Raw genomic sequence first — 22455 nt, 5'->3', positions numbered from 1 at the left:
TTTAGCAGTATGACATCTAGTATGCAGACATGATCATATTGCTTAGAGTAGTCTGCTAGAGGTAATTGATTCTACCTTGTCATGCAATATGACTCCCCACTTTCAAAATGAAACTATTTATGCATTAAATAATGTAACAGTCAATCACCAACATTTTTAAAGCAGCTTGTCCATAAAATTAAAATGGCTTTTTACTGTGGGGAGGGGTTGTACCACAAACTGGATGCAACTTAGCACTTTAGAAAATGTATATCCCACTGTATCACAAATGTGACAAACAATTCAGAAGTCTAACACACTATTTGATTTACAAGATTAATCCAAACCTTATTTTCTAAGTGCGAAGAACTCCCAGAAGAGTTTCAGACATTCTCAGCAACTATGAGGATTAACTACTTTTTTTACCCACGCTGTTCATGTTCACAAACTCCAGTGTTTTTATGCCATCACAAAACTACTTCTTGTATGGCCTAGCAGTGTGCATTAATGCCTCCCTCTCTATTAACAGTGCTAAAATGGCCACACATTGGCATATCCTGTTGCACATTCTTCTGCGGTGCAAAATTTCCCAGTTTGTACGAGAAGTGTAGGTTCTTTGAAGTGGTAAAGTTAACCAGACCTTTCCTTTAACAAAAATCCATTATTCTAGACCACAGCTGTCATTTGATGTTATGAATTGGAGATTGCACCTCTGTGTCCATTAAGTGCTACCAAGTTGCTTCTGTGGTATACCTATGAATCAGTGTCCTCCAAAACATCCTATCGTAAAAACCCTTGCTCAGATCTTGTAAACTGAGGGTCGTGGCATCCTTTACCATATAATTATTTTGCTGAAGACATTTTTATGGTGGATGCCACCTTCAAAATACCATTGAAAGGCATGATACAAGTGTCCTAATTTTTGGCTTTGTGGGTTTTCTGGACTCTGTGCTTTAGCCTGGTAGTTTTTGCTGCTAATATTTCACACATATCTACAGCTGACATCTTCACAGGAAAGTCACAGTAAAATGAGTTTGTATCATAAAGAAACGCATCTCACCATGACGTACCTCTGCAAACGCCTGTCTTAATTTTGTTTAAATGTTGTTGTTTAAATAATATTGTCTTAATTTCATTTATATAATGTTGTAATAATTATTACTAGCAAAATTCCAAGGGCTATTTTGCCTTCCAGTAATTATATTTCACCATCCAAAAGTTCTTTACTTTATTACGCAACATATACACACGCCCAGGAGACCCTATTTTACCAAAATTGCTAAATACCTACATTCGGCTTTCCTGCAAGATTGGTTATTAGATGCGTGATTGACAAGAGTTAATCTGTATGAACTCTTTTCCTCCATTCCCCACCCCAATCTTTCTCTGGCTTCAGTACTTAACTTCAGCAGCTTAAACAACATCCCTAACAAGACAGGGAGTAGGATCCTACACTTCAGTCAGCTAAGCATAGAGCCTTCTTCAGTCAAATAGCTGTTTGTCAATTTTAACTGCTGGTGGTAGCTTCAAAATTGATATGTATCTTTTTTTTGGTACACTGGACAAAAGCTATGCTCTTAATTGAGCAAAAAAACAGGATCAAACCCAGTTTTGGCAGCTAAAGCCACTCAGAATCTGGACAGATAGGAAGATACTGAGAAAAATGCTGGCTTGCTAGTAGCAAGTGGGCAGCAGCTTAGCATCATCTTAAACCCCCCCCCTTTTTTTTTCTTCTCCTAGCAGGTATTTAGCTAGTGTAGGTATGTGAAGGTACAAGCCCTTTTACGTGAAGTGAACAACAACAACCACAAGGGTTCTTGGCCCAGTGGTCGCAGCCTGGGTCTTGCAATAATCATGTTGGTGGACAACACTCAGCTCATATTTATTTGTTTTGTCTATTTGCTTTTGTAATTTTCTCCCCTTTTTGTAGGTTGCTTTGTATTCTTTGGGAGGAAAGTGGCCTAAAAATGCCTAAGTATCATATCTCTTCTATAGCTGTACCCCTTAGATTGACACAGAATTCTATTTCACTTTTTTTAATTAAAAAAATTAACACAAATACAGTATTTACACAAAAGGAAAAAATGAGGAACTGTCACAGTAGTTCAAAGCTTGCTCAGAGACACTATTGCCACTACGCGTTCAACAGGGTTGGACCCCATAGAACTTCAAACAATGTGGTTTTGTGGTCCCTCCACATGAAATACCACTCCTGAGTGTTGAAGGATCCTCAGGAATGAGGGATATGAAACAGGACAGCAGCCAGAACGAGGCAAGAAATCACCACGTCACACTCTCACCTGTATGCCTCATACATTCATGCATTCATGCTTTCTGTGCCATCTCCCACACTCTACCCTGTAGACCCATAAACCTTATGAATGGCTTTTCAAGGATATACAGGGCAGTAGTGGGAAGGAACAGAAAGAAAAACTGTCACGTGTGAAGTCACTCCATTTCTATAAGGTGCAATCATTTTTTCTTAAAAAGACAGAATTTTTACAAACCTACCATTTTTAGTGTAACAAGTCTTTAAACTGAAAATGCACAGTTGGACTCTTCCAAGTCCAGCTCCTTTTGCTCAGTGCTATTAAGGCAACATCTTACTTAAAATGGGAGTTGCATATAGCAAGTCCACAGAGTATCTAACATATTACAGTTACTCTCTCTGTAGGCCATACTGTACTTGCCCTGTTCTCCAAATGCAAGTCACATACAACGCAAAGTTCCGCCCGTAACAGGCATTCTGACAACCAAGGATTTTTTCATTGTAACACAGAAAATGCCAACTTCAAACTACAAAGGATTGCACTTGCTTGCATCTGAAGAGCCTCTGATTTTCCAAGAGGTGTCACTCCTATCTGCACAGAAATCATATTTGTTGCTAAAGAAATTCCAGGTTGTTGTTTTTTTCTTTTGCATCATGTTGAAAGTCACAAAGATTCCTTCTGAAGTATGCAGGCTTCATTTCAAAAAATTACACCCCTACTGTTTTCCAAGGAATCATCATAAAGCCAGCTTTGGTCAAATTCATTAGATTGTTCCATAGCCTCAAAAAGGCGTTTGTACTCTTCTGGGTATAAACTGCCTGTTGTAACGTGTTCTGGTATCTCTAGCTGTCTCAACAGATTCTTCCCACTGTTGGAACTCCACAAACTGAAAGACATTGGGGGAAAAAATCAGTTACACTTGAACAGTTAAGAATAATACTCCTCTGAGAACATCCAGCAGCTCTTGAAACAACCACTGCATATACTCTTATTACAAGCAATGAAAACAGTTACTAGTCAGAAAAACCAAAATATTCATGGTACCTTTTTAAAAAAGTTTTATCTCCTCACAGGAGGCATAGATTCCAGATCTTATACCTCCTCTGGACATGCTCTAGCTTGTCAATATCATTCTTGAACTGAGGTGCCCAGAACTGGACATAGTATTCTAGATGAGATCTGATCAATGCAGAATAGAGTGGTACTATTATTTCCCTTGATCTAGAGACTGTGCTCCTGTTGCTGCAACACAGAATCACATCGGCTTTCTTAGCTGCTATATCACACTGTTGACTCATAATCATTTTGTGGTCAATTAAGATTCCCAGATCCCTTTTGCATGTGCTGTTATCAAGCCAGGTGTCCCCCATCTTATATCTGTGCATTTCATTTTTTTCTGTCTAAGTGTAGTACCTTACATTTCTCCCTGTTAAAATTCATTTTGTTAGTTTCGCCCCAGCTCTCTAATCTATCAAGGTCATTTTGAATTCTGACCCTGTCTTTTGGGGTATAGCTACCTCTCCTAATTTGATGTTATCTGCAAATTTGATTAATACGCCCTGTATTCTATCATCCAAGCCATTCATAAAAATATTGAATAGCACTGGGCCCAGGACAGAATTCCGGAGCACTCCACTAGTCTCCAGGATGAAAAGAAGTCATTGGTGAGCACCATCTGGGTTTGGCAGGTCAACCAATTACAAATCTACCTTACAGTACCATTGTCAAGCCCACATTTTTCTAGGGGTTTTTTTTTTGCCAGAATCTCATGGGGGACTTTGTCAAAGGCCGTACTAAAAAAGTATGCTACATCCACAGAATTCCCTTCATCTATCAAGCTTGTCTATCAAAAATGAGATAAAATTAGTCTGGAATGACTTGTTTTTGAGAAATCCATGTTGACCTTCAGTGACCACAGCATTCCCTTCTAAGTGTTTACTAAGTGTCTGTTTAATGATCTGCTCTATAATCTTTCCTGGTATTGATGTCAGGCTGCCTGTTTATCTATGCTGTGTAGAATTTCCCCTACTGCATCATTTGCTCCATTTTTCCCAGGCTGAGAACTGTTTTCCTTTTGAAAAAAGCCCAAGATAAAGAAGGTGTTTAGTAGTTTTGCCTTCTCTCTATACCTGGTTAGCATTTTACCATCTTCTCCACACAGTGATCCTACTATTTCCTTGTTTTTCCTTTTGCTGTGGAAATAACCAAAAGAGCCCTTTTAATTGTTTTTAACTTCTCTAGCAATCCTGAACTCATTCTGCACTTTAGTTTTTCTGACTTTCTCCCTACACATACTGGCTATTTGTTTAAATTCTTTTTTTATTATTTCTATTTCTTGTACGTGTACTTTTAAAATATTAGTTCAGTTGAAAGTCCTTCAGACATCTATCCTGGTTTCTTTAGACACCTCCAGTTTTTCCTCCTCATTGGAACTGTTTGAAATAGCATTTTCAATATTTCATTTTTAAGAAACTCCCATCCATTAAGTACTTCCTTCTCTTTCAGTACAGGATCATACCCAGTAGTTGCCTGACTTTGCTGAAATTAGCTTTCTTAGTCCAGAATGTGTGTCTGACTATGCTTAGTTTCCCCTTTCTTCTGTATAACAAATTCCAGGAGAACATGGTCACTCCCACCTAAGGATCCTACCCCATTCATGCCATTAACTAGGTTGTCACTACTGGTTAGGATTCCAGAATAGCTGATTCCCTTGTTGCTTCTTCCACTTTCTGGACAGTGAAATTGTCTACAAACCATGTGAGGAATTTGCTGGACCTTATAGTCTTGGCAGAGTTTGACTTCCAACAAATATCAGATAATTGAAATCTCCCATTACTACTACATCTCTCCTATCTGAAAGTTTGGTCATTTGTTCCAGGAAGGCATCATCCAAATCTTCAGTCTGGCTTGGGGATCTGTAATAGACCTCCACAATGACATCACTGTTGTTTCTCTTACTTTTATTTTTTATCACGATGCTTTCAACCTGGCTTCCAGGATTTCAGTCATGGACCTTCTCACACGTATAATCATCCCTGGCATACAATGCTATTTCCTTTCCCTTTCCTACTTGGTCTATTTGCCTGAAATAGTTTATACCCCTCAATTATTACATTCCAATCATGAGACTCATCCCACCAGATTTCAGCGATACCTATTATATCATATTGGCTTTGTTGTGTTAAGAGTTTAGATTTGTCTTGTTTATTTCCAACACTCTGTGCATTAGTATAAAAACATCTAAGTTATTCTCCCTAACTGCTTATTTAAGGGGGGGGGGGGTTTCCTCTCCTACTGGTGCATTTTTGAACTATTTGCTCAGTTCTCTCTATAACATTCAAAGTATTATGTCCAGCACTTGAGGAACCTCTGCCCTCAAGAATACTGTCTCCTTCCCTCATATAACTCAGTTTAAAGCCCTTCTGATCAGGTTTGTAAGCCTTCCAGCAAAAGTGTTTCTGCCAACTGACATGAGGTGCAACCCACCCCTTGCCAGAAGTTCGTCTGCATGAAACCACAGACCACGGTCCAAGAAGCTAAAACATTCTTAGCAGCACCATCTGCAAAGCCAGTTGTTCACCTTCATTATTCTTCTCTCCCTCATTGGGAGGTGTTCTTCAACTAGGACAAGAGATGAAATGATAACTTGTGCATCAAAGTCCTTCAGCTTTCTACCCAGAGCCTCGTAATCCTTTGTGATATCCTAAAAGCTATGTCTTGCAGTGTCACTGGTTCCCACATGGACCAAAAGGAAGGGATAATGGTCAGAGGGCTTGATGAGTCTTGTCAGTCTCTCTACTACATTATGGGTTTTCACCCCAGGAAGACAGCACACTTCTCGAGACATCTTGAAAGGCCTCCAAATCACTGCTTTTGTTCTCATCAGTGAGAACCACCACCACCACATGTCTCCTCTGGGGCCATTCCTTGTAATTAATTTTTCAAGGTCACCCACACATTCTGAGGACTGACTGTATTGCTCATGGGCCTGTTCCTCGTTATCACAAACAAGGGAAAAAACTTCAAATCGATTTTGTAGCTTTAAACTCACAGAACAACCCCTTGTCCTTCAACTTCTACATGCCATATTTTTAAAAATGTCTACCTCCTGTGTTTGAGAACTGCCCTCCTCCTCAGAAACATCCTCTTTCTGTTCCTCATCCAGGACAGTCTGCTCTACCCTGTCAAAGAAATCCTCATGCTTCCTAAGGTGCTGAAGAGCTGATACCTGCACTTCAAGTTGCCGGACCTTCTCTTCCAAGAGGGCAGCCAACCTGCACTTACTGCAAGTGTAGCTACCCACACCCTCTGGCAAGAAAACAAACATACCACAGCTGTTGCCAGTGACTCCAGCAACACCATCACCATCCATGTTTAGTAGTCCTTAAATAGGTACTGAAGCAGAACTCCAGGCATTCCCCATACACATCTCCCATGAAACTCCTCCACAAATGCCTGCTGGCCTTCTAACTTTCACACCTGACCAAATGTCTACCTATGCCAAAAATGAAAACTGCAGCAATCTGAACTAATTATACTGCCCCAGGCTAAGGGCCACAGGCCAAAGAGCCCTTTAACTCATGCCATTCAGCTCACCCCTTTGGCAAGCAGGAGTCTTGCAATTCAAAGGCTCACTGCCCCCACCTCTCAACAGCCACACTAAGAGCAGAAGACGGGGCCAGCAATCAGCCCCAGGTAAACAGAATATCCTCACTCAGCAACAAACTAGACAACGTAGCACAGAGAACAACAACCGCTTCCAGCAGGCTTCCAGCACCATTCTCTCTCACACACTGTTCTCACACAGCATCTTCAGCTAATCCTTCCCAGCAGTTTGGGAACAGTAAAACAAACACTCAACTGGCCAGCAGCTCTGTCTCCTGGCCTAATTGATCCAATTTTGCCTCTGGCAAGCAGGAGCCTTGCAATTCAAAGGCTCACAGCTCTCACATCTCAACAGCCACACCAACAGCAGAATTCAGTAATCATCCGCAGGCAAACAGACCTTCCTCACTCAGCAACAAACTGGCCAGCAACTCTATCCTCAGCTCTGTCTCCCAGCCCAGCTGACTCAATTTTGCCTCTGTCTTTGAAGAGACATTTATGCTTCTGAAGCAGCAGCCTCCCATGCTTTTTGGCTGGAAATGGAGTTTCAAATGATTTGATAAGCATAGTTATTGCTGATCAAAGCAAAATGATCTCACTATGACAGTAGTCTGGAATAAGAACTGAACCATATGTGTTTAAAGGGGCTATAGTTATGTGTTTTTGAGACATCTGCTCCCTAAGTAACACAGCTATCTATTTTTAAAACAGACACTGAAAGTTGATTTTTATTTGGTATACTGTTTAAAGAGAACAAAAGCAAAGCTCCTCTACTGGGTGTGCTCATGCCTTTGGGTGTGCCTACAGAAGTTCTTGAATCCCAGCTACTGCATTTCCATACTCAGCCACTCAGCTACCTGATTTAACAAACTGTAGCCACACTGCCAATGCTACACAGGAAAGCAAACATCTTTCATTTCAAAACACTTTACATTGTTCAGATTTACAAAACTTGCTATGTTCTGAATTCTTTGCTACAGTTTTTGTCGAATTGGTGAATTGGACATGTACTTACTTCAATTTGTCTACTAATTTCGTACTGCTTTTAGCAAGACATTGTTTTACCATCAGAATAAATATGCTTGAGTTTGTGGTTATCAAGCTGCCTGTAAATAAATTCTTTCGAGGTGTCATTCGTACTAAGCATAAGTGGTCATTCTGCAGCAGCTGTATATAAAACCAAAAAAAGAGTATTTTATTAAAATTGCATTTTGTACATATTTCAGCTAATACTCCTGTCCAAAAGTTGAACATGAAGAACTTTTTTAAAAATTACCTTTTATTAAGAAACTGAATATAGTATACAGAATTACTTCACTGACAGAACATTTTTTTCTCTGAAGTGTATATAGGTCTGGTATCATTAAGACTTGTTTGGACGGTGTAGATTACACATTGTTATGAGGTATGTGTGTATAGCAACAAGAAGTTCTGCAACTTGGATTTATAACATACAAAAAGCATTTTGTGGGCCACATATCAGTAACTAGGATTTCTGCATTGTCTCGATTGTTCTCATTAAGTCAGTGTTTTAAGTTCATGCTTTGGTCCACTGCCTCCTACTAGCTAGTTAACCCAAATGAAATGTGACAGATCATTCAGTCTCTAAATGGTAGTATTGTGCTTTTACACTCCAATTGATCAGCACAAAATAACACGTCTGCATATTTTCAGCAGAGCCAGTGAAGTACATTTCATGAATCAGCACACTTTCCTCAAACATAAGAATTCTAATCCTACCCTAACCCTCCACTTAAATTGTAGGAAGGCTCTTTAGGCTGGATTCACACCTTTGCTTTTATGAGTGTTTCTTATGAAAACATATTGAATCTAAGTATTACTAATGCATTTGCATCAAAATCGAAGAGGTCAAGGCTTACCACGCTCTTTGGTATGGAAAGTCCACCATTTCTTGAATTAGTTAAAAATGAAGACCAAGGCTCCTAAAAGGAAGTGAATAAAAAACAGAACATAATGATTTTTTAAAATTGAGGTCATCAACATGACTAAGCCCTAGATGGGGGAGGGGGCGTGCCTCAGTCACTGAATTCAGCCAGCACACTCTATATGTTGCTCTATTTTCTGTGTGAGTAAGGATATCCTCTATTTACTACATTTATGTTAATTATCTGGAACTTGACAAGCACACATATGGTTTTCAAGCAGCCTTCCAAATAGGCACTCGCCAATTAGACCTTCTGCAAGGATGCTGCATCATATTTTTTCATACCAAATAGACTAAAGCAACTGTCAATCAATCTTGATAAATTCTTCTGCAACCACTGTCAACCTTAATTTGCTAAACAGGTGCTATTTAAGCCCTAAGAACCAGCCAAAGATTCCGAATATATAAATTACAGTTGAAACTTTGAAATACAAGAAATACAAAGAACCTCAGAGGCTTAGCCCCATTTTCTTGTAGTCAAGGCTGCAATCTCAAGTGTGGTTACTTGGAACTGTGTCCTACTGAATTCAGAGGAACTGACTTTGGTATCAACTTGCTAAAAGTCAGACTGCAAATGGACATCTGACCCTTTAATCCAGAACACTCCTGCCCCAAAGGCTTTAAACTGTAACAAACAATTTTTGCACATGATCCAAAATAATAGTAACTAAAATAACATATTTCTAAAACCAGAGAGGTACACTAGCATCTATAAAGCAAAGATTTTCTACTAATGACCAGTGAGTCAGCCAATTTTCCAGCCACACTTTGCTAAATGTTGATACTGAAGGACCCAAACTTTGATCTATGTTTTTTCAGGGTGCTGCAAGAAGGACAACAGCCCCATATCACTCAAAAATACATTTTTAAGTTCTTTGGAGTCCAGTCTAAAATTTTAATCATCCAGTTCTGTTGATTCCCAGGAAACAGTTGGTTGATTCACAATGGGGAAAAAAGCTTATTAAACTAAAAGGAGAGGGTATAAAATGCTCTACGCAAAAACAAGGGTTTTAAGAGTCTTCCACCAGAGGCAGTTTTCACACATGTCTGAAAAGGCCCCCTTCCCCGCCCCACCAGGTCAGGGACCACTCCAAAACAACACCCCATAAAACTCAAGAGACTAATTCCAGAAAATACCTCATACTAAAAGAAGACTTCTTTCTGGCAGCCTTTTGTGCCAGCTCTCTCTTGTGTATTGGAGGGGAGGAAGTGCTTCGTGAAAGTGCTGTGATACTAGTGGCAAGAGGCAATCAGGAAAAAAAAGTTGGCCTCTGTGCTTTTTTGATTGGCTACTCCATGAAACAGGATGTTGGACTAGCAGGGCTCTTCCTGTGTTAACATCCTTCCTTGTCTGGTAGCTTTCTGCTTAGATACCATGGAAGTGGAAGGAGGAGGGGTATTGATTCATCAACATCTCGTGTTCACTCATGTGAATATGGTCCAAATGATTTATTATCTGATTTTATGCATCTTTCTTTTGGTCAGTAGGACAGTTTTTGGACATTAACATGTTCAACAGCAAATTAACAAATAATTTAATGCAGGATCAGTACATTTCTATTACGATCTGATTTAAAATAAATAAACATTTACCATGTGCAGAAGCTGAACATCACAGGCAGTTTGCCAAAGTACGCTTAGGGTTTGATAAATTCTTGGATCTCCAGGCTTTGCAACAAGAGTCTCACAAAGACATAAAAAAAGCAATTGCAGTTTACACAACAAACGCATTTGTCTGAACAAACAAACAGGTAACTACATTAACAGATTTTAACATGAAAAGAAATACAAAAGCTTGACCAAGGCAAAAAGTTGCAAACTTGTATCATAACACAAATATAGCTTAGATTGTCTTATCAGAAGCAATACCAAAAGAAATTATATGATATCACAGAGATAGCCTATTTACATTATTCCCTAATGGCATGAACTTACACTTTCCAATTCAATTCTACAATTTCTCTACTACTGTTTCCTATTCTTACAGAATGTTGTTGTTACAAAGCTGCAGTTTTCAAAAGTTTACACTTGCTAATCTGCTCAATAAAGGTAAACCCTTCAAATGAGAGATGCTATACTCCACAACTTCTTGGTAGTAGTGAGTATATTATTTTATGATTTTTGATGTATCTTTCTATACTTTACAGTCAATATAGTCCAGTTCCCTGCGGTGTCCAGAGGCATCTAGAATAAGGCTCCCCAATAGACTCAGCAACTTTCCTTATAAATTGTTCTGACAGGCAAAATACAGGTTGCAATAATCTTTAAACTATTTGCGTGGTCTATCTGAATAATCTATCAAAAGGATAAGACACAGATTCAACTTCCAAGTTAAAGATAAGCATAAAAAGTTAGTATCATCCCAGCATATTATATTAAAAATAACATACTATTAGGTAAATGACGAAATTTTAAAAACTTAGACTATTTAGAAGATTTTGTACTTAAGTTACCTTGTACTCTTTTTCACTGACAAATAGGTTCAATTCTATTCTTCCATATTTATATACAGAACTACGTTCATATAAAGCATAAAGTAGCTTCCAGAGGAGGTTCCTTTCCCTTCTCTGTGGGACAATTCCAACCACTTTTAGAGGAATATCTGTTTTGAAAATGCACAAAGATTCAAACATTACAACATGCTCTGTATTATTTCAGTAACCCTAATATTGCAAATGACCTTGATACTGAATTTGGTTTTAAAGAAAGGAACAACATAATCTGCAGCTTTCCTAAAATACCTTCCTCTCCATTAACAATGACTTCAGAATATGACTCTCTTACTATTAAGATCCTCCACCAAGAATCTGTTCTCTATATGTCTTCCTTCATATGTTAGGTAAATAGGAACATGGTCAGCTCCTTCCCCAAATTCACAGAACTTTCCCCCTCGAGAGGCAAATTTAATCCCATTAGTGTTTTTTGGAGAGCCATGAAGATATTCTTCCAAGGGCTTTTGATGAACTGAAAGAGAGCCTTAACTGGTAGTATTTTATGATTGCTGTTTCACTGTTTTATTGTTCTACATGAGAGATTCTCAAACTTTTAAAACAGATAACTACTTCAAAATTTGATAGAATTTTGGAGATCCACTTGCAAAGTAATTTCAAAATACTTCCCCCCCCCCATGCAAAACACAAGAATTTCACTTTAGTATTTATAAATATGCAGCATTATTTATTTATCAATTTACTTCATTTATACTCCACTTTTCTCCCCAATGGGGTCCCAAAGTGGCTTAAAATATTCTCCCCTTTTCCATGTATGCCTAAAAACAATCCAGTAAGGTAGGTTAAGCTGAGATTCTGAGACAGGCCCAATATCCCTCAGCAAGCTTCAATGGCAGAATAGGGATTTGAACATAAGTCCAAGATCCTAGTCCAACACTTTCACTACTACACCATTTTACATATTAAGCAGAGGGAAACTCACATTTACTATACAGTCTATTCTTTAACCTGTGCTTTTCTCTCTTCCCTCCCTGTCTCACAACCCATAAGACAGTCATGACACACTTTTGGATTCTGACGCACAGTTTGAGAACCACAGTTCAAACATACATCCGAACGAAATATGTTTTGAGTCAGCCAAATGGAGAATCTGATACAAAACAAAGAATTAAAATAAAATTGTTCTCAACTGTTCAGCCACAATATGAAGCAGAATGTGCCATTAAGTTGCAACCAATTCAAGGTGACCCCACCCATGGTATAATTCCAGGCAACAGATAAGCAGAAGTAGTTTGCCTCTTCTTTCACAAAAACTTAAAAATTACTGTGTACCTGCTGTCCAAGGAACAGGCAGGATGCCCAAATTCTCAAAAAGTCTCTCAGAATACATGATAGGAGGCCTCATTGTTCCAACACCAATAGGGTCCAATCTGAAGAAGTCACAATGCACCACTTCCAGTTGTCCATTTAATTTCTTCTTCAGAGCCTAAAAGTGAACAATTAGAAGGTTAGATGAGCATCTGGTCACTATGCCAACTATTAATCAATCCAGTATTGTTTATTTGAACCAAAACTATCTCACCAAAGCAGTCTTTCCAGCCTTTCAATGAAGATCCTTTAAGCAGACATTCTGGTACCTTATATTTAAGTACAAATGCTCATAACTCCATTGTTCATTTAAATAATTAAAAAGTACCTCCAGATCAGGAAGAAAGGCGTTATTGCTCTCTAGCGCTATCACTTGGGATCCAGCATTGAGTAGTGTTCGAGTCAAGAGTCCAGGACCTACAAAAATAAGCATTTAATACTTTACTCTGAAAATAGCTTAGTTAACAGCAGAGCTTCATACAGTTCAATGTAAATAAAATCAAAGAGCACCTAAATTATCATAAGTAAAACATATGTATACAAAACTGTTCATATGGCTGCACTACTGGACTTTATATCTCTGTACAAACAAATACAAATGAACTGCATTAAATTGAGTACAATTTCAGAAACTCCACTTCCTTGTATTTTTCTTATACTTACTGAGCACCTACATATACAGAAGTTCAGAAACTTCTTTAAAAGCAAGCCAAATTTAATATAGTGGGTTGGATTCCATGATGTTTCAGCAAATTGAATGCAGCTCTTTTGTTTTCCCACTGCCAGTGACTCCTTCCTGTCTCAGATAAATGGATTCCTGAATTGAGGGAGGGAGGCAGACTATCATGCAAGTTAGCAAGCTACAGTGGGAAAGGGAAGGAACCAAAATCTCCCTTTCCTATCTGCTGATGAAAAGAGTGACTATGGCTGTTTCCGCATGGGCCAAAAACAGTGGTGTGAAAACGGTGTGAAAACAGTATAAATCCTTTTACACCATTTTAAACCTTTTTTACACCATTTTCACACTATTTTCACACTGCTGTTTTTGGCCCATGCGGAATCAGCCTTTGATCCCTTTTTATTATACTTTCCCAACTCAAGTGGTTGTTAGTCCATGCAGATCCCACAACGATGGACATCAACTTTTCTGGAGTCAAATGGCACTACTGGAAGTAGGGAAACAGGAAAAAAGATCTGTAAACATCAGCAGAGGGCACTGATGGTTCCTAAAATCCAAACCAAAGAGAATCTGAACATACAAAAGCATGCAATCAGGATGTAATCCTGCAATTAAAGCAGTTTTCCTCTGCTGTACTCCACAAAGGTCTGAGTTTGCTAATGAGGAAGTTCCTTTAAAATACCAGGTTTCCATAGGCAGTTTCTCAATTTTAAACAAAAAAGTACTATTTTAATCCCTTTTAGAATAATAGAACCATAGATTTTGTGCCTTGTACTGCTCCCATTCTGTTTGCAGACGCTGCTACTCTCTCCCTGTTCCTCAAACTTTTTAGTAAAATCATAGAATCACAGAGTTGGAAAGGGTCTTTCAGGTCATCTAGGCCAACACTTTGCTCAGTGCAGGATCAGCCTAAAGCAGTGATGGCGAACCTATGGCACCGGTGCCAGAGGTGGCACTCGGAGCCCTCTCTGTGGGCACGCACACACAGAGTTCATCATGTGGGGGGTGGAAAATCACCCTCCCACACACACACATACACATCTAGGCTGGCCTGGGCCACTGAGAACATGCGCGCACCGCGGTGAGCAGGGAGGACTGGGCTGGCGGGCCTGTGCTCCTAGCAGCTACTGTCTCCGGGGCGGGGAGATGAAGACAGGCAGAGATACTCACAGGGCTGGCACACACAGTGGTGCATGCAGGACTTGCTGGAGGCTAGAGCAGGCTGGCCCCTGCTCGAGCGGGTGGGGTGGAGGAGTAAATTTTATGCCAGGTACTTATTTAATAAATTTAACAGCTGGCTCGAGCAGAAAGATATAATTGCAGGAGAACAGATTGACTTTAGGGGAGGAAAAGTCACTATAGATCACTGCTTCACCTTACAGCACTGAATTGAAAAATACTCATAATCTAAAAGCTCAGTTTATGGTGCCTGCATATTGAAGGCAGCCTTTGACTCCCATTTCCACATCAAAATTATGGGGAAAACTAGAAGAAACATCAATGGATTGCAGGCTTCTCTATCTAATCTACACCCTACATATTAACACCCCCTTAAGATTTGGTGCAATAGGCAAGGGCATCTTATGATAGTAATTAAAACCATAAAAGGAGTCAAACAAAGTTCTTTTCTGGCCCCATCGCTTTTCATTTTTCAAATGTATATTTTCATATCAACAATATAGTCAGATTATAGTCGAAGGCTTTCATGGCCGGATTCAACTGGCTGTGGTGGGTTTTCAGGGCTGTGTGGCCGTGTCTGGTGGATCTTATTCCTAACTGTTTGCCTGCATCTGTGGCTGGCATCTTCAGAGGTGTATCATAGAGGGAAGTCTGTTACACAGTTATAGACTTCCCTCTGTGATACACCTCTGAAGATGCCAGCCCAGATGCAGGTGAAACGGTAGGAACAAGATCCACCAAACCATGGCCACACAGCTCGGAAAACCCACTACAACCCATATAGTCAGATGCTTAAGCGAATAAGCGACATACCCTCCTAAATTAGCAGATCATAGGAGCTCTGTATTATTGTAAGCAATTTTATCTAGGACCCCAGTAAGAATTAAAAGAGCACTAAAGGCACTGGTTCAACATTATAGTGAAGATAATCTAGCAGTAAATTACCAAAACGCAAAAATTATGTCTTTTGGTAGGAGATCTAAACCCCAGATATAGTGTAAACAGCCACAAGATAGAGCAGTGGCCTGCTTTAAGTATTTTGCAAGTCTCTGGCTCGAGAAAAGCCCACTAGGACTACATAGTTGATGTTGGACAAAAATCTGCCTATAATTAATATATTCTAGCTCCCCTTAAACGAATATATCCCAATTATGCTTAAATGATTTCAGGCTCATCTTCTATGCAGAACCATGATTGGGCCACCACCTTCCTGTTTTAGTCTTCTGGAGCAGGTACAATTGAAATTTGTGAGAGCAGCCCTTCAACTACCCTGCTGTTTTAAATGCATATTTGTGTTTGGAGATGGGCATGGTAAAAGTCAAGACTACAGTGTGCCTTGCCTCTATTAACCTTTGGCTAAAGTTAAATTTCAGACTTCAAGGCCTAATTCCCTTGATTCTTTGGGACAGTTATGAATCTATATCGCAAAAGCAGTCAAGATTAAGCTGGTGAGCTTGGGGTTCTCTCCTCGTTGTCTTGGAAATGAGGCATGAGCAGACAAAACAAGTTTTAAAACAAAATGTCAGAGATACAGAGCAGTAGGCAGACTCAAAGAGATCACTAGCCTTCCTGTCTACTTATCTTTCCCATTTGGAGATTTTTAGTCATAGGAAAGTTTTCTCCCTTGCCAGGTGTCAAGAACTATGCTCTGGAGTTTTGGATGGGCAATATAAAAAAGGTTTCAAAGACAGGCTATGTCCCAGTGATTCAGGGGAGAATGAGATTATAGCACATGTTTTACTTTGTTGCCATTTATATCAAGAGATTTGCTCTAAATTTATTCTTCCTTTGCTTAATAAATATCCCAGTCGGTCAGACACAGTTTATGCTTGTATGCTATTTAATGATGAAACACCACTAATTTTGGCATGTACTACAAAGTTCTGTGCAACAGTTTGTAAAACTCTCCAATCATTACAGTTTAAATTTGTAGTTATCTATTGTAAAAAAAAATTAATAACCTTGTTTATTATTTTACTCAACTTATTTCCCTCAAACTACAAGTTAATTTATGTGTGAGAGTTAATTTTAATTATATATATACACACACACACTTTTTCCCATTTTGAACTCTGCTGTGATTTATGCTGATCCATGAATGTATTAATAAATATTGATCGATTGTGATGCATGTATCGTTTTAACAGCGGGTTGTTGTTTTTTAATTAACCGTTCGCTGCCTTGGGGGCCCTGATTAGGTGGAAAACCAGGATATAATATTTTAAGCAAATAATAACGAACCGTTATTATTATTAAACCCTCCCTGAATAGAGCGCCTGTTCCCGCACCTCAGTAACTCCAGCATCAAGGGATAGCAACTCTTGATTAAACACTCTGGAGAGGTGGGGGAGTAGCACCAACATCAAGGGGTAGCAACCCCGCGATTAGAGAAGTGAGTGACCCTCTCACCTGGCTCGCATTCCAGCACGGCCGCCGGCCGCCGGCCAGTGGACTCCGCGTCTTGGCTGTTACCCAGCCGTGAGACCACAGTACGCGCCAGGTCGGGGCAGGCGATGAACCTTCTCAGTGGGGAAGCTGCCCGAGGGTTCTCCAGGATCGCCCGGGCTGCTTCCCCTGCCTCCGGGACCCTCAGAGGAAAGAGACCCTTCTCGCTTTGCCCCGCCAGGCCTCGCACCGCGCACCGCCAGACGGACGAAAAAGCCGGCGACACACCAGGCTGGGTCACCGCCATCCCGGCCGCCGGACCCAACATACTTCTAGTAGCGCACACCAGCCCTCACCGCCTGCACGTGTAGGAGAGGATGACCTTGCAGAGTGCACGCACCCGGTATACTTTAATGTGAGGACTTTGGCATCAACTTCCGTTTCCGTTTTACTCAGGGCGAATGGTTGCTCTAGCCCTTTGCTCGGTGTCTATGGTAACACGCCTGTCAGGCCGGTCCTCTCTAGGCGCTTGTACTCCCTGGTGCTCACCTTTCCCCGCTGCCTCTCTCCCAAGTCCGCAGCTGGGTCACAGGTAGCTCCGGGGATCGCTTGTCCTCGTTCTTCGCAGAGGCTCGCCGGACCTTGGCGAGGGGCCCGTCCGTTGAGGTAAGGGGAAGGGAGGCTGCCCCAAGCTGGACTCCTGAACGCTGCCGCTCCTGCGGGATCCTCTCCGAAGACTGGGGGTTCACCGGTTGATTATCTCGGAAGCTTTCCCGTGGTAGGCAGGAGGATGGCTATTGCGTAGGAGTGAGCGATGGGCGATCTGGATGGGTGGGGTGGTGTCTGTGATGGAATACTACTGGAATGGCTGCAAATAGGAGAGCCAGGACCCCTTCCCCATCATACGTTTGTATAGGTTGGGAATTCAGGATTTCACTTGGGTGCTGGATTTGATCAGGAAGGGTACTGCCTGTTTCTCTCTGCAACTCTCTTAATTGCAAATTCTCTCTGCATCTACGTAACTTCTTTTCTATCCGATATCCCCATTTTGGCTAACATGGCTTTTCAGCTGTCTGACTTAGGGTCCTTGTCATCTCTGAACAGCTCTTTGCACAGTGTAACTTGACTTACCGCACTTGTGTTTCATTTTTGCTCCAAGAATATCGAGGTAGCGTTATCACATTTTAGTCTTAAGAGAATGCTGTGCAATAAGTTAAGGCCACCCAGACCACTCCAGAGCAGAGTAAGGTTCTGAATACAGGTCTCATATAAACGACATAGCCACAGCACTAAAATAGGTCTAATACAGGTGTTACTGTTCATGAGTGGACTTTTGATATTTCAGCATTTTGCCTCCAACTTGGAGTAACTTCAAGCATTACATAAAACACTTAGGGATTCGTAACCTAGAATGTGTGTGTGTAGAAGCCAACATATGTACAATGATCACATGTGATGAACACCCCATGGGCCAATTGATCCCTCTTAGCCAGTGTGATGTAGTGGTTAGAGCACTGACTTGGACATTAACAGTTACATTCAGTGGTGGACCTGGGCAAACTGGAGCCCTGGGCAAAACCCATGGGCGGCCACCCTCTCCCACCATGACCAAACAATGATTTTTTTCCACCAGGTCGTTTCAAAGTCACTATCACATTATAGAACATGCTCCAACTCACAAATCTGAACACAGCAATAGGCCATGCCACACAGCAGAAATATTTTTGAAAACATTTTCAAAATGCTTTCAAAATGTTTTATTACTGCTATGAAAACATTTTATGGTGTTGTATCCAGTCCCCCCAATTGGGGGAAACAGCATCACTTTCAATGTTATTTAAACTGGGGACCCGAGATTCTCCCTTTAAGGTGGATTTAAAAGGAGAATCTGGGCTCCCTAGTTAAACCAAGTGATGCTGGAATCCACCCCCAAACAGCATTATTTTCAATGGTGTTTCAACTAGGGAGCCCAGATTCTCCTTTTAAATCCACCTTAAAGGGAGAATCTGGGGCCCCCAGTTTAAACAACATTGAAAGTGATGCTGTTTTGGGGTGGATTATCCCCCACCCTGAAACAGCATCACTTTTAATGTTTAAACTGGGGGCCTCAGATTCTCCCTTTAAATCCATGCCGAAGAGGGTAGATTTAATAATAATAATAACCTTTATTAGGCATTGAGAGAATAAAAGAAAGAAAGAAAACAAGCATTGGCGGGAAGGGGGTGGATTTAAAAGGAAAATCTGGGGAAATTTAGAGGGTGCCTGTTGTCAGGGGTGCAATTATTAAGATAGCAGCACCAAAATTTCAGAGTATCTTTGTGACACCCTACTGATGATACCACACAGGTTTGGTGAAGTTTGGTTCAGGGGCTCCAAAGTTATGGACCCTCAAAGGTGTAGCCCCCATCTCCTATTAGCTCCCATTGGAAACAATGGGGGATGGGGCACTCCCTTTGGGAGTCCATAACTTTGGACTTCCTAAACCAAACCTCACCAAACCTGGGTGATATAATCAGGAGAGTCTCACGAAAAATCCCTGAAATTTTGATGCTGCTAGCCTAAAAACTGCGCCCCCTGCAGGCCAAAAACAGAAAAACACTGAAAATGCAAAAAATCCCACAAACGAACCTGCAGTTTTGCCCCTGGGCAACTGCCCACTTTGCCCAATGAGAGGAATGCCTCTGGTTACATTAGAGTCCAGTAGCACCTTAGAAACGAACTAGATTTTCAGGCTATAAGTTTTTGAGAGTCAAAGCTCCAGAAAACTTTTACTGCAGATTAGCATGGGTACCCTCCAAAACTGACTAAGATTTGGGAGACCCAGGTTCAAATTCCAGCTCTGCCATGGAAGCTCACTGGATCACCTTGAGTCAGTCACTCTTTTTCAGTCTAACCTGCCTCATAGAATTGTTGTTGTAAGGATAAAATAAAGGAGGGGAGAATGTTGAAAGTTGCTTGAGATACCTGTTGGAGAGAAAACAGTTTATAAGTGTGTATGTGTGAAGCGTTGCAAAGGCACAGGCAAGGTACAAACAGAGGTGGTTTGCCATTGCCTTCCTCTGTGTAATGACTCTAGAATTCCTTGGTGGTCTCCCATTCAATTACTAACCAGGGCCAACCAGTGTATAAATAGCAAAACTAAAAATAAATGCAGTTTTCCCATGGAGACAAAGCTCACTCCTTATTTGGTTCTTAATTGCTTTCAGTTCTCTTCAGGATCTTATGCTTGTGCTGGTGCTTAGTTCAGGTGACATTTCCACCTTTACCAGGCCAGTTTTGTTGCAAGGCGTAAATAAAACCAGAAAGGTCAGTGAGGCGTGGTAACTCTGTAGTTAGAGTACATTCCTGAAAATAGTATCATTTTCTGTAATTTCCTGCAAACTGCCCACATTGCAGTGTTGTATCAGCATAACCTAGGAACAAGATGTATTTAAAAGAAGACAGATCTAAAATTTGATGAAGCATGGAAAGTGGTGACCCCGAGGGCTGAGGAAGAACTGCCAGAAAAATGTAAAAATAAGAGTCATAGTTCTGGTATGTGTCTTGTTAGGTTGTGCAAATGGTCTTATAAGCTGTCTATCTACACTTCTTTGTCTTTTTTTCCACCAAGGACCTCAGGGTACAGTACCGGTTGTTCTCTGCCCTCTCCCCCCACTTTTTGTCTTAAAGGTTGGGAAGGACCCAGTGTAGACTGAGTGAGAATGATTGATCCAAAGTTACCCAGTAAAATTCATGCCTGTGTATGTATTTGAATCAGTGTCTCCCAATCTAAAAATGCAATCCAAAGCAGAGTTGTACCTTTCTAAGTCAATTGGAAACCAATTAGCTTAGGAGAGGGTATCTGTTCAAGGTTATATTGCAATGCTGTAATCACCAATGTATATTAAATAATGATTCATAATGGTTGACTTATTGTAAATGTGTTGCTTTGATGAAAGTTATTCGGAACACTATATTTATGCACATGTATGGGACATAATCTTATTTCAAACGTGATTTCCTGACTAATTAAAGAAGTTGCTCAGCATCATGAGTGCAGTAGTCAGACAAGTTCTTTCAACCTTGTGATTGACTCATATTAAGGAGTCCACAAAATGACACCTGAATAATCTTTTCTATTCTTCCTCTGCTTTCCCCAATGCATTTGATGCTATTCCTAAATTCCTACTTCCCTCAGAGTGTTTCTTTGCCTGAATAAAGTCGTCCTGCTGGGAGCATGTTGGGATAATGTAATTACATATGCATGGCCATGGAGACTTTGAACTTGAACAGCAATGCCATCGTCTTCCCTCAAGGTACCACATGGCGAACAACTGGCAAAACTTAGGATACTTTTTTTCAAAGCAGTTTGTGACATGATGTGGTAGTGCTCCAACTAAATGTTAAGAAGTCAAATTACTTGTTGGATTTATCCGAGCTAGCACCTTCAAAATCCAAGTCTTAGCAGGTTGTCAATGGCTTTTGTGTTATATTGAAACCCTGGTCCTACAAAGATATTATATAAAACTTTATAGAATTCACTGGAGTGTTGCCATTAATGTATTTCAAAATTTAGAACCAAGTCATGGCCTGATCCTGACTCTCAAAGTTCTTTATTCAGTAGAACAGCCATTATCAATTTTCTTATCTCAGAACAAGAACATAAGAAAGAGCCTACTAGATCAGACCAGAGTCCATCTAGTCCAGCACTCTGCTACTCGCAGTGGCCCACCAGATTTAACAAGAACCCAGTTTACAATCTCTTTAATAACTGAAAGTCAAAAGATTTTCTAATCTACAATGATTAATTAATATTGTAATCCTTAGGAGAGTTCTGTCCTCCTAAACGCATCGACTTCCTAGATTTCTGCTTAAGATTGCACACTCTACTCAGGAGTTTTATCCTGCTCCCTAATAGGATATCCAGTGTTTGAAAAACTAATCCATCTTGGGTTCTACAGTTTAGCTTGTTAGACGTCTGTCCCTTCTGGACAATACTTGCACACTATTACTCTTTTTTCCTACTGTAGAGAGAAGAGGAGGAAGCAACCGGAGGAAGAGAAGAGGAGAGAAGCAATTTCTGTACATTTATTTCGTGCAGAATGAGCCCAGGCAACTGCATGTGAGCTCTTTGGTGCCTGAAAGCCTTCATCTCCTTGCATCTGTAACATGCACGAGAATCAGGTTAAGAGCTAAGAAAATGGTAAGTGTGTTTTTTCCTAATTTTAGGTGGGATAGGCATAGGACCACGGTTAAGAATTCCAAGTGTTGCTGAACATTGAGCTTCCTTAGTTTTATGAAAATATTGGGTTGTAGTCAAAGCTGCACAAGTAGATTTCTGCTCATGCCGTGGGACTTTTCTGCTGCAGCCTCTAGTTACCATTGAAAAATTGCTGATGTGGATTAGGGAACTCTCTTTAATGGCATGAGATGTAGAGTGGAAAAAGGAACAATAGTTTACATTTCCAATGAATGTCAATTTAAAACAATATTTTATTTCTAAAGCAGTATCCCCTGCAAGCAAGAATAGTTCACTGATTCATGTGAATCAAACATAAAATCTCAATATTAACAGTAAACTATGTGAAGTCTTGAGCCCGGAAGCTGAGCTACTGC

General features: G+C 40.4%; 2 protein-coding genes across 4 annotated transcripts in view; one reads left to right on the top strand and one right to left on the bottom strand.

Moving 5' to 3' along the window:
• Positions 1–1999: 1999 nt before the first annotated feature.
• Positions 2000–17279, bottom strand: TFB2M (transcription factor B2, mitochondrial). The gene is made up of 8 exons (XM_048484800.1): positions 16885–17279; positions 12946–13034; positions 12582–12735; positions 11253–11401; positions 10393–10482; positions 8735–8797; positions 7870–8021; positions 2000–3135 (listed from the first exon to the last, which is right to left on the bottom strand). The coding sequence occupies exons 1-8, from the start codon at positions 17186–17188 to the stop codon at positions 2949–2951; spliced, it is 1188 nt and encodes a 395-aa protein (XP_048340757.1). The 5' UTR covers positions 17189–17279; the 3' UTR covers positions 2000–2948.
• An 85-nt stretch (positions 17280–17364) lies between these two features.
• CNST (consortin, connexin sorting protein) overlaps positions 17365–22455 on the top strand; it is a 73919-nt gene continuing 68828 nt past the window's right edge. For 2 of the 3 annotated variants that reach the window (XM_048484776.1, XM_048484786.1), the window contains exons 1-2: positions 17365–17526; positions 21870–22042. The gene's annotated coding sequence lies outside the window, so the exon portion shown is untranslated. The remainder of the gene's footprint in view (positions 17527–21869; positions 22043–22455) is intronic. The other variant, XM_048484770.1, reaches the window with a different exon arrangement.

This window comes from Sphaerodactylus townsendi, linkage group LG01, assembly GCF_021028975.2.
Source record: "Sphaerodactylus townsendi isolate TG3544 linkage group LG01, MPM_Stown_v2.3, whole genome shotgun sequence".
Classification (NCBI taxonomy): Eukaryota; Metazoa; Chordata; class Lepidosauria; order Squamata; family Sphaerodactylidae; genus Sphaerodactylus; species Sphaerodactylus townsendi.
This window is presented reverse-complemented; position numbering and strand designations above follow the sequence as displayed.